The sequence below is a fragment of the Chrysemys picta genome, chromosome 8, assembly GCF_011386835.1.
Source record: "Chrysemys picta bellii isolate R12L10 chromosome 8, ASM1138683v2, whole genome shotgun sequence".
NCBI classification, from domain to species: domain Eukaryota; kingdom Metazoa; phylum Chordata; order Testudines; family Emydidae; genus Chrysemys; species Chrysemys picta.
In genome coordinates this window covers 37,290,917-37,304,168 of record NC_088798.1, presented here as the reverse complement: position 1 = coordinate 37,304,168, position 13,252 = coordinate 37,290,917, and the positions used below count along the sequence as shown (strand labels likewise).

General features: G+C 38.4%; 1 protein-coding gene across 5 annotated transcripts in view; it reads left to right on the top strand.

The window, feature by feature from the left end:
• The window catches only part of PLPPR5 (phospholipid phosphatase related 5), a 136,351-nt gene extending 124,854 nt beyond the window's left edge, over positions 1-11,497 (top strand). For 4 of the 5 annotated variants that reach the window (XM_065555609.1, XM_065555607.1, XM_065555605.1 and 1 more), the window contains one exon: positions 7,909-11,497. In XM_065555609.1, coding sequence (XP_065411681.1) covers positions 7,909-7,941 — 33 coding nt within the window. In that variant the 3' untranslated portion in view covers positions 7,942-11,497. The other variant, XM_042840619.2, reaches the window with a different exon arrangement.
• The last annotated feature ends 1,755 nt before the right edge of the window (positions 11,498-13,252 follow it).

The window sequence follows — 13,252 nt, the reverse complement described above, 5'->3', positions numbered from 1 at the left end:
ATGGTTCATACACCAGTGGCACAGTAACTGGAGAAAAGCTGTGATCTCTTGCCAAAACAAACAAGATTTTAGATGAGCACGTACTAGTGACAGGATCCTTGGGTAAATCAGAATGCTTGGCATGAATAACTATTGCACCCTATTTAAAATTCATGTTATCTTGCTATACTAAAAAATTTGCTTTTGCAAAGATGCTGTTCTGTTATATAAATGTTAGGTATGGCTATGCCTGAACAATTTTGTTAGCGAGCAGGCATTGAAACAGATAACATAACTAAGGAACGACAATACTTCAGACATTTTTACCTAAAGGAAAGTTTGAACTACTAATGCAAATTTTAAAGTAAATCTAATTTTTATAATGAGCTTTTCTGACATTACTTGTTAAAATCTTTTCTCTTCTCATTTGAAGACAGTAAACAACTTCATATCCTGCAGGACACTAAAACAAAGATTTCATTGGAGTTCACTTTAGTACAAATTAGTATTAATGTACTTCTTTGTATTAAGCATAAAAGGTGCATTTTTTTAATCAATTCACATCACATGCCCATCATTTGAGAATGGGATTCCCCCTTCCCTCCCCTCCCCCCACTAAGGATTGCTGCATGAGACCCTAGTTTCTGGTTCATTTCCTTGAAAGAGAAAGCAGGTATCTTTTCAGAATTATCTAATATGCCTTTTATAACCACATTGTCTGTCAGTTGTGTTGAGTTTTTGTTATAAGGAGGTCATAGGCTCATTTGCTTTGACAAGCATTTAGTTGATGAATATATACCTTCAAAATAATCCATTCAGTAAATTCTCTATAAGGTGTCAAAACAAAACAAGATGTTAGCTGGCCTGGAACAGACTGTGTTAGTAAAAGAAAACATCCCTTATTTTTGTGCTGTGCTCTACTAGGCTAAAAGCCAGTGAGGCAGGGAAGGAGCCATCATAGGTCACACATTTTGACTCTGTACAGTGCTGACCTATTCATCAGAAATCCAGTCAGGCCACTGAAACCTCTCTCTCCTGCCTGTTCTGGGGTGAAGATTTCATGGACGCTAGTGTTTTCTTCCTCGTTGTCCCTCTTCCATCTCATCCAATAATATCTGTCTGAGGCTTACTTCAGGCAAGATTGATGTGATGATGGTGGATTGGGTGAAACCACTGGATGAGTTTGCGAGCGTAATATCTTCATCCTGGCTGAGAGAATGGGTCCACCATTTGTGAGTGGTTTGGGACCCTGCAACATGAGAGACTGCCTCTCTCTCCAACTCATATTCCATCAGCTGAGATCAGTGGTGCATTCTCAGGTTGGGGGATAGCAGCAGGTGTTTTCCATGAGAGTTCTCAGCACTGTAATTCATTTCCCTCCTGGCTCAGCCCAAGCCCAGGGTTTGCTGCAAAGCTCACCTTGTCTTTCAGACTCTTAGGCATGTTAGGGGTCCCAAGGTAGAGAGGCTGAAAGCTGAAGGATGATTTAGGCAGTGGGAAAAGCATCTTTCTTTTTTCAGAAAATAAGTTAACTGGAAGATTTATAATTGGAAAATAAAGTCTTATATTGAAATTTTTTACATTTTCAGTGTTGTGATTTAAATTTTTGGAGCAACCTACAGTTCTGGATAGGATCCAGAGATACAGTCAAATAGTAATTCAGAATTAATAATAAATAGTAGAGAGATGTGTAAAATTAATCTAATTTATGGCTAAGTTAGTTCAAACCCCAATCTCTTGCTAGATGCTTTTATTATCGACTCATTTTTTGTTTTCTAGCTAACCTCTTATAATATGGTCTTCTCTGGAGACAAAGGCAAGCTTGAAAGCTGGCATGCACGATGCTTTTTCCTTCCCTCACCTGTTGATAAACATATACTAAATTAGACTATCCTAAATCTAAATCCTGACTTTACGTGTATTGGAATATTGGAGTCTCTCTTTTCCTTATTATCAGTTTACATTCTGCTGTAGCAGTAGTCAGGATAACTTAATGACAGCAAATCACTACTGTGCATGACTAGAACTCTGACAGGATCATGTTGCCATGGACCAAGGCAGTGCTGTGGAGAAACATTTCAATGATTCTGTTTCTCTTTAATAAAGAAAAAGAACTAAAATGGAGCCATTCACTTGCTTAAAACTGACGTCATTTGTTACCCCAGCAGAAGGGGTGTTTGCTCATCCATCCTAAAATAATATATTAATCTCTTCCCATAAACCAAGAAAATATACTGTCACTTCCTATGCCTGGAAACTCCCCAATGTTCTGCTACCAGGCTCAATACCTATATCCGTGATGCAATACTCTTCACATAAGGCTAGATGGCACCCAGCACATTCCTGGGTGACCAATGGAGGTGAGCACACAGATCCTTCTCCACTGCAACCACTTGTGCTAGGACCAATACGGTTCCAGCCCATGCACTCGCGTGACCCCAGCGAATGCTCCCTGTTGCCATCACCATGGGCACCAAAAGGGGAATGGGAGAAAGGAGAGCCATATCTCTGCCACTCTTCACAGCTCCATGCCAGCTGGCAGAGATGACCAGCTGCACAGGGGAGCTTATATTGCTCCCTTCTATGACTTAATAAAGAGCAACCTTCCTTGTGCGTGCACCTATTGGAGACATTATTCACTTACTTAGAATTTTTCTTAGCAAGCTGAATTGAGCCTAATGCCACCTAATGGCAAGGAATGGTTATTAATTAGCTGCCAAGTCTGTTTAATTGGGATGCTTGGAGGTGATTAAGCAGTGCTGAAAGAAAGATATCCCGTCTTTGTGATGCTCAGAAGCTGTGGGTACGGTATCTCCCCTCAAAGGATCATTGCCAGTGCTGGCTCAGCAATGCAAAACTGCTGTTTTAACCTTAGGGCTGAATACATTTATCCTTAGAATGCTAAGATGAAGTGTTTTTATTATGATTTAATTGGGAGGTGTAAGTATTGAGGTAGCCATACATGCAATGCATATTTGAACATGTGGACAGATCTGTTCTCACTAGCATGCCATCTAACCAGAATGCCTGGGTTTAAATTTCTTATGAGAAATTTTGCTGGCCTTTTGTGACCATATGACTATATCTTGATCACTCAGTATGTCAACAATATGTACAATAAACACAGGAGAGAGCGCATTCAAAAAAGGATAGAAAGCAGTTTAGCTCCAAATTTTACTGAAATCAAGCATCTGAATATATGTTCCCATCAGACCTTTGCCACTGTTACACTACAGTTGCCTGGAAGTAGATGTTTGTTTATTTCAAATGCAAATGACATGATCACACATCTGAGTTTCAGTAAGTAGTACAATGAAATAGCAGTTGAACAAAAGAAATGTGAAAATATGTTTAATGTGATTTCTGTAAAAATACATATTGTAGGTATTACAGAACCCAGATATTGATAACAATCAAGAAGACCCTTTACAACAAAACTCCTTCAAAGCACACCTGGTTAGGTTCTTCTCCTGGATAACACGAATGAACCATTTCGAACATCTTCACATAAGGCAATAAACGTATGTGCGCAGAAGCGCACTAGTGTGTTGGAGTGTGGCTTTAAAGCAAAGGCAGATATAATGTATGTCAGCCTTCTGTGCAGGTTTAGAACTTCGCAAGAAGTAGCATTTCACTGAGGGATTACTTGCTGTGTTCTCTAAAAATGCCTCTCTTTCCTGTAGAACCAGGAGATATTCTTTTGTGTTGGGACTTAAATATGGGAGAGCTAACTTTCTGCGGCTACAGAATTTTTCTGAATTGCTCCTTTTTAATTTTTCTATTAACTTTCATTTAAACTCCACCATTCTAGACAGTGTAGGAACTTTTTTTTAAAGTGTCTTGAAAAGAGAAATTTTGTTGCATAAATGGCTATTTTTAAGTATTCACAACTCTAGAAAAGACTGTTTTTATGGAATAGAAACGAGTATGTCCTACTCTAAAATGTGAAATCTGTGTTAAGGAAAATACAAAAGATAAGTAAGGGGATGCAGAATTTTTCATGTACAACATGCGCTTGATCAGTCTGTAGCAGGTTATAAATCAAAATTAAATACATAAAAACATGCTACAAAACATGGGATTTTTTCCCCAGAAACCTGCACTCAAGGTTTAACTTTTAGCATTTCACTTTTCTAATTTTTATTGGTTTGAAGGAATAATTACAAAGCATGAAGTCTTTAAAATCTTCTCTTCCCGCTTCCACAGACGTCACACTGTCAATTTAAAATAACACAAAACAGTGTACCAATGTGTAAAACTACTAAAGTTTAACAGAACCCAACTGTATCCTAATTCTTGTGAGCACTGAGTGGTATAACTATTTCCCATGGAGTTTGAGGATTTGAGCTCTCATGCATGTATTTTTGCTTGTCTGTTGCATCTGTGTGTGCCTTTGCTGGCATTGCTGCAAATTTCATACACTGAATTGTCTGTCATAATAAAGCTAAACTGAAGTAAAAGGGCTTGGTAAAGCAACTGAAGAGTCATTTATTCTAGAGGGAGTCTATTTTTTCTCTAAATACCATCCTTCCTCAGAATCTATGTCTGAGAACACTGTATATGAAAGCACGAAGAGTGCCACACTTGCACGCATCAATACCAGTCAGTCCTGGCACAAGTAAGTCATTACCTTTTGATCCATTTAAAATGGCATCTTGCAAAATCCATTGACAATAACTGGGCAAGTTTTAAGGACGTTCACAAGATCAACCTCTCCATAACTGGAGGCGATCCTAAGTTAGCAGATCTTGCTGAGGATCTTGTGCAGGAATTCCTTTGCAGTAGGATACCCTTTGCCCTAAGACCACACAGATGCACCCGTGTGTGTGATCTAGGGGTTTGGTGACCAGCTGGTTTTTAGAGGTAGGAGGATGAAACTACTGTCATTGGCATTCTCTTCTCCTTAAGCAGTAGGTATCCACTCCTAAAGTAATGCCACTTGAAACAGCATTAAACTTGGACTCTGTGCATTCTCTCTCTCTCACACACACACACACACACACACACACACACACACACACACACCCTCAGAAAGGGGGATTATGCACAGGATCTATGGTTTTGGAAGGCCATAATGCCTGCTTCCTCCACGCTCCCAAGGAAAAAGATGTCCATGAAACTCAATGTTGACCACCAGTCTGGGTTCCACTAACCCCTCCACTGGATACTTTTGTGGAAGAGCATTGTATCTCTAGAGTGAAAATCTAGCCAATTTCAAAACAATGAGCTAAGCAGTTTCAGGTTCTACACCTTCTACACCGGGGGCACCAGAGTGCCCCTGCCAGCGTATGTTCTTTAAAATGTTTCCTTTTCTCTGTTGCTATGTGAAAAATCCACATAAACAACAGTAGAAACTGAATATTAATGTAAAGTATCATCAAGTATGCAAAGGGTAAAATGTTCAAAATTACCTAAATCCCGTTTTCTGAAAATGTTACCTAAAGAAAAAACAGAGTAAATATTTCTTTCGCTAATCTCTTTCAATTTGGCGTTTGTTATAACAATAGATAAACAATTTTTAGACAGCAATCAGATTAAGTTGACTGTATCATTTTTCAGGTCTAAATAGGTGTCAATATAAATACAGTGGGCCAAATTTTGTAATCCCCTGCAACTGCTTTGGGTTCAGTGGGGTGGCACAAGCATAACTGAGAGCAGAATTTGACCCAGTAAGTAAATAGTTCCCTGAGCTTCATCTGAATATGTTGTTTTCCATTTAAGAAATCTAATTTTATTTCTCTTTTGTGATGACAGTCCAGAAATCTTTGCCAAGTATTAACACTGTTAAACTCTGAAAACTTCTTCACATCAAGTTCTGTAGTAATCAAAATGATCATTAGAGAAAGTAATTTGCTAGCAGATGTTTAATCAATTGTCATTTGTTTAAAGCATTTTTATGTTTTTGAGTAAAATTAAAATAGAGACTTTACAGAAATCCAAAGTTCCACTAATACAAAAGCTTTTCTTTTTTATTCCAGTATTTTTTTAAAAATCATAATAGAAAACATGGGTTATTTCCCCTCCCCCCACTAAATAAAACATAGTTATGTCCCTTTGCTGTGCTGTGAGGCCAGGAACAAAGTCACCAGAATGACTGGGGTTAGAGATAGAGGGACATAGGGTGTAATGGTAGGATGTTCCATCTCTCCACTTCCAATCGGTAACTACTACATTCCCTTCCATAAAATGCCTCTATCCCCATAGGAGATTGGTCTAGAGGAAGAGCTAAGGAATCTGCACTTTAAGCAGCACCTTTCCTCCCTTGCACAGATTAAATTCCTTCTAAAAAGTAAGGATGGTGCAATATGAATGACCCTTATGTGAGCTCTGAACCCCGTCACATGAATCAGAAAACCAGCCCACAGCCTGAGAGCAATTGAGAACACAGTTAGGAATGTTACTGGCAAAGGGAGATGATGCTGGAAGGGGCACTGAAGAGAGTCAGACAAAGGGTACGTCTTCACTACCTGCCGTATCGGCGGGTAGCAATCCATTTATCCTGGATCGATATATCGTGTCTCGTTAAGACACGATATATCGATCCCCGAACGCGCTCACCGTCGATTCCGGAACTCCACCAGAGCGAGCGGTGGTAGTGCAGTTGACGGGGGGAGCCGCGGCTGTCGATCCTGAGCCGTGTGGACCCCAGGTAATTCGATCCAAGATATTTCGACTTCAGCTACGCTATTCGCGTAGCTGAAGTTGCGTATCTTGGATCGATCCCCCCGCTAGTGTAGACCAGACTTAAGTGACAGTAGGGTAAGGCGTGTACAGTCTTTCATATCCTTTACCCATTTTTCTTGCCTTGCACTGTCTCCACGTTACTTGTGGTCCTACTGCTGGGGGATATGAGAAGGTGGCAAGAGAAAAGATGTGATCCTACAGCAATACACCAAAATCTGCAGTACTTCCGCCTTAAATTTTCCTCCATGCATTTTCACATGGGAGGAGATGCGTAGGGCCCTATAGCAATAGGACTGCGTTTCATTTTGTCTGTTTAAAATATGTTTCCCAATGGTGGCTTAAACAAATCCTTAGAAAAGAGATTGTATATTGAAGACAATAGGAGTTGAGAACAGTTGGTACCACAGAGTAGGCTTTCAGTGCCTTGCAGAATCCCACCACTAGGAACCAAATGCAAACACTTCAGCAGGTGTGTGAATGAGACTCACATGAGTCAAGTTACCCACCTGCATAAGTGTTTGCATGAGCAGGCTCAGACTGGAGCATGACAATGGACAGCATAATTATTCTGGACACTACAGTTGTTTTTACTGTGTAGTGTTTTAAGTAAAAAGTGAAGTAAAACCTGTTACATATACACACACATTCTTAAAGAATACACTTGTTGAAGGAAGCAACAGAAGAACATTGCAAATGATGCTGCAATGGGTCTGAAGAAGTAATTTTTAATATGTTCTATAAACTAGTGAATTCTAGCATTTCACTACTTCATTCCATGCCATCTGGCTCACAGGGAGCAATTAAACTTAAAAAGAAATGCAACATTAAAATTGTATTAACACTAAAACAGAATACTATCAGCTGTCAGGCAGCAGTTTGCATTCCCAGAAATTTAGCTTTTAATTATAAATAAGACAGCAATAAAACGACAACTAATTTAATTATTCAAATTGTTATTAAATGAAAAATGCATTAAAAGCTAAAATGTTGTAGAACTATACCACTGAGTTACTTTGTTCACTGTACTTATGTATACAATTTTTGCACTATTTAAAAAAAGATTTGCTATGGGAAGGGATGGACAGCATTGCAATTAGAAACATTTTTATTTACATTGTACTACAAAACTCTCCAAGCATAAGAATGTTTCAAAAGCCAAAAATAGGAATAATCTTTGTTATGATGATTATACATAGCTAACTGTGTGTTTGTGTTTGATTTTTTTTTTTTTTTTTTAACTTACAGAACCACATCACGGCCTTTGCAGAAGTCACATGATGATGAAGCTGCTGTGTATTCACTACACTGGACATCATCTCTTTTCACAGTCCACTCATAATAACTGAAGTGTATTGAAAATAAGAGAGTAAAAATTGTCTGATTTATAACTTGATTTTTACAACATTAAAACTACATCAACATTTGAAAACTGCTTCTTAAATATTAAAAGTTCAATTTACTTTCCAACAAAAGCATTGCACCATTATTTATGTATTTATTTATGGGGGCGGGGGGAGGGAAGGAATCTGAACTTTAGTCATGTTTGTATGACAATGCCCTCTCTAGCCTTTTTTGGCTATTTATCATTTTAATTATTCATATATCTATTCAGCAGTACATCATTTTCTGATCGATTGATTTTAAAATCTGAGTTTTTAATTCAGCATGACATTGTTTCCATTTGAGCAGATTTCAGTGTATGACTTTTTTTAAAAATTATGTTCTGTACTAAAATGCTGTTTGCTCATTACATTATGCTGTATTTCACTTAAGATATCATTCATACCATATGTTACATATAAGACTGGTGCTTCTGCTTTTGAAGAGAAAAAATGCCAATTTTTACTGTAATAAGTATTGTATCATAATTAAAAGTTTATTTGGATATTTTCCTGACTTAAGTGTAGTCCAGTGGTTGATATGTAGTTCCTGAATGTCTTGGATGATGTACATTGTAGCTAGGATAAAGGACATGACAAAATATAGAAATTCTGGTCATTGGTATATATCCTTTTTTAGTAATGATTTCTCATTCTGAGTTAAGGGCTCCATTCTTAGTCCCAGGATATCTTAATTCTTTCTGTAACTAACATGAGAAGTACAGCTATTGCAGATCACTGAAACTACATGGAGTCTATATTCTCCCTCTGAGTATGTGTTATGCATCTCAGGGCACCCAGCTGGCATGCTAGAAGTGTATGTGTCAAGGTGAATGGGGGAAAAGGAGAAGGGGAAAATAGCTTAACAAGCAATTTACATATTTCTGTACCCTATGTTTTTGTTTCAGGGAATTTGTGGGAAAAGTGGCTGCGTAAATGTAATCATAGACATCTTGGTCCAAATTGCTCAAGATATTTAGGTACTGCTGAGTTCAGGATTGTCAATGATCTTTTGGCTCCTATGTGCCTAAATCCCTTTTGAAAATGAGATTTGGGTTCCTAAATCAGTTAGGTGTTACAATGCTGAGTGCAGCACCTAAATACCTGTAAACATCTGGTCCCTTTAGCTAACATGACCAGAACTTATATAATCAAGCACAAGGGAGTCTGATTGACCTTGGGAGCATAACAGGGGACATATTTCAAATTTTCCAACAATTGCTGTAGTGTGTAATCGAGAACCTGACTTGTCTTTAACTTCATGCATTCATATCTCCTTTTTCCACTTATTAGTGTTCACAATCATATCAAACCTACCCATTGGAAAGGCAATCCAGCTCTCCATTAATGCTGAAATTGGCCCATATAGAGTAATTTTATATAGGTGGAGAGCCCAAAAGGGTTTGCAACTGTTTGATAGAGTGTATGCTTGACCTATCTCTGAAGACTTAGCTTTCGCAACTGCAGATATAATGCTACAGTTATTCACACATCAAGAATAGCAGTGTTGGTAGATCTGTTGAGACAAGCAGAGCATGCCAAGCCTCACATTTTCCGCACGTTTAATGCCTATGCACTAACCAGTGGTGGAGGCTGCCCAACCTATTAATAAAAAAAGTGATGTCAAGTGTACATTATATGTTTATTGACCAAATGAAGGGAAAGTATAGGTTTAAAGGGAATGTCCATTTAATCTCTACTTTAATAACCTAAACACTGCCTGGAGGACAGAGCAGGCTCACAGTGTGAATATTATTTGAGTAGACCAGAGAACGGAACATATACTTATCCAGCTAAACTGAAAATCCAGAATAAAGATGCATGGAAATGGAAAAAAGCAAGAATAGAGCTCTCAAGCACCACAATGCTACTTACACTATTGAAAACAGTGTTCATTAAAATATCAATTGTTTAAAAAATTGTAGTATTTTTCAAATGTGTGTACCACCCTGCTAAATACATTTACCTTTCTTCCTCTGGCTCTTTAAGAGCCAACCCACTAAAAATTGCTCTATGTGCAGCTTTAAGTAAAATCTTCACTTTTTTTTTTTTTTTTTTTTGCATGGTATTGATCCTGCAGCTTTTATTTAATATTACCAAGAGGCTCTTTTATGTTGAGATTTTTTTCAGCATATTGTGTATATTCAACTTGTAACTGGGTCTCTCTCTCTCCCTCTCAGGGATCTATGCCAGTCAAGTATTTGGGTTAAATTGATCAGATGTTTTTGTTGTGAACTGACAGTGGATAAACAAGAAGCAACACTCTCCTGTGTACTGTATTTTTATTTTTCATTTGTAGGCACAGTATTTTTTAGACAAATGATCTGGGACAGTAGGCAGTTGATAGTCTACAAGTAAATAAGATGAGCAGAGTAATTTAAAAGTTGATGTTGACTGACTGTCTTCATTATTATAGGATGCACTAGAATTCCATGATGTACCTCCACAGTATTTAACTAGTCTTCATCTACTGTGTACAGCAGAGGGGCTGGTCTTATTGCACTTTAGGTAGCAGTTGATAAACTTGCCCACCACTTACCATGTCATTGATCTGTTTCTTTACCCCGAGGGCTTTCTTTTAGAATTTTAGAAGTACATGGTACCATGCAGCACTGAGGATTCCACATTGAGTAGCTGTCATGACCCTCCTGGAAAATATATTAGCTAGGCCAGTGCTGTTCCCAGTAAAATATGACTATAAAATGCAACTATTTTCATGAACTCTTGATGGGCCTGTTTTGATTATGGTGCAGAACACTCCAGTGCAGCAACCCTACTTGTACGTTTTAAAGAAGAGATGCCTAAAATGCAGAAACCAGCTCTGATGCTATACTTAGATGATTAGATTTTTATCAGAAAATATCGGCAAACATTGATTTCACCAAACACATACAAACCAATGGAAACCTGTTTCGATCCAGAATCAAAATTTACAGCTATGCAAAGGAAAAACGACACTGCTTGAGAACTTAGCGTTTGATTTAAGGATCATTATTTATATGTTTTGATATGTGATGTTGACAATTTTGAGCTTCAACAGTTATAAACCTTAACTTTTTGAATCTCAACATCTATCACTAAATAATTATTGTCTGGTGCCCCTCCCCCCATAATTTCCCCCAAATGTGAAAACTTATATAAATTAAAATGTAAAAAATGCTTAAAAATAAACATCCATCAAAATTGTATTTAAAAAAATCAAATTCTGCCAAGTTTATATATGCTCTGCTGTATCCCTACATGGTGAAATTCATAAGGCATATGGGGACACCAGCTGGGCTCATATCCACACCATTTTAGATGGCTTGATATGTATTCTGCAGTTTGTTTGTAATCATGAAATGCATAAGACATACGCAGACAGCATCTGGACTCTCATCTATTCAGCTTGTAAAAATGTTCATTTTTAACAATATATATTAAAAGGGAATAATGTTACAATTTTTCAGCTGCAATTTGCTTTGCTATGTGTTGCTTTTTCCTAATTCTACGGCTTTCTGGGATCCTTGCAAGTGCAGCAATGTGCTTGTCTGTCTATTGTCACATTCTGCTAACAGGAAGCTTTTTGCAGTCTAGCAAGTATTTAATTTTGGTATTTCTGTGGCCTGTCAGCAGAAAGTCAGGGCAATACATTTTATGGACAGATAACACTCCTCTACAGCCAAAATGCTTCTGAAATAAATGTAGTCGAACTTTACTAATTCTGGGTCACTGAGAATGAAAATGATGCTTAAAATTGTTGATTGGCTCTAGTTTTCAAGATATGCTATTGGGTCAGTATATACGACCCTTGACTTGGGAATGGCGGAGGATAAGTGAGTTATAAAGGGAAGGGATCTCAATTGAAACCAGAAATGACTAAAATACATCTTTGACTGGATCTATGAATAAATCTATGACTGGGTTTGGACAGTACTTGCTTTTTAGGCAAAACAATGAATGATGCAATCTGAAGCTGGTATTGCGTCATACATGATATGAATTGCATCATGTTATTCCTAGAAGTCACAGATGATGCAATCATAACAAAGCTTACATCACTCTGCTAAACAAATTGCCCTATATCAGCTCTAGAAATCATACAGTGTCGTGCTCTCTTATTTGTCAGTGTTTGATTTTGCAAAGGGACACATTTTCTAATTTAGCCAAAGTGAGCAGAGATGCCTCGTACTTGTGTGAACAGTGCAGATAACTTCTGCTATGTTTGTGGTGAAGTGACTTTTGCATCACAAAAGCGCAGTATAACCACTATGGTTAAGAAAGCCTATCACCTTTATTTTGGCTGCAAAATTGGAGATCAGGACAAGAGGTGGGCCCCACACATATGCTGCAACACTTGTGCAACAAATCTTTGCCAGTGGTTGAACAGGAAAAGGAAATCTATGCCTTTTGCAGTGCCGATGATTTGGAGAGAGCCAACAGAACCAGCAATTGTTACTTCTGCATGGTGCCTCCAGTTGGGAAAGGTGTGTCAAAGAAGAACAAGTGGACTGTGCATTATCCAAACATTCCATCAGCTATAGCCCAGTACCTCACAGAGAAGGACTGCCGGTTCCTGATGCACCAGAATCATTCTCACTTGAGTCAGACGAGAAAGAGGAAGAGGATGAAACTTCTGGTCCTGAACCATCAATGTCACAGGACCCACATTTTCTCCCATCCTCCTCCTCTGAACCACACCTCATAACACAAGGTGAACTGAATGACCTTGTCAGGGATTTGGAACTACCCAAGAGTAAGGCAGAGCTGTTGGGCTCCAGACTACAGCAGTGGAATCGCCTGGCAGGTGATGTTAGGGTTTCCATGTTCCGTGACCGTCAAAAGGATCTTGTCCCATTCTTCTTCATGGAAGGTGATCTTGTAGCCTGCAACAACATTGACGGTGTGATGGCAGCCCTCCACATCGTTCACGAGCCAGATGAGTGGAGACTGTTCATTGATTCATTGAAGAAGAGTCTTAAAGCTGTTTTACTGCATAATGGCAATGTTTTGCCATCAATTCCAGTTGGTCATGCAGTCCATATGAAGGAAACCTATGACAACATGAAACAACTTTTGAGGTGCATAAACTATGACCAACATCAGTGGCAGCTTTGTGGCGATTTGAAGGTTGCAACATGTCACTAAAGATACATTTTTTGCACTCTCATCTAGATTTTTTCCCACCGAACTGCGGAGCAGTGAGCGACGAGCACGGCGAGCGATTTTAC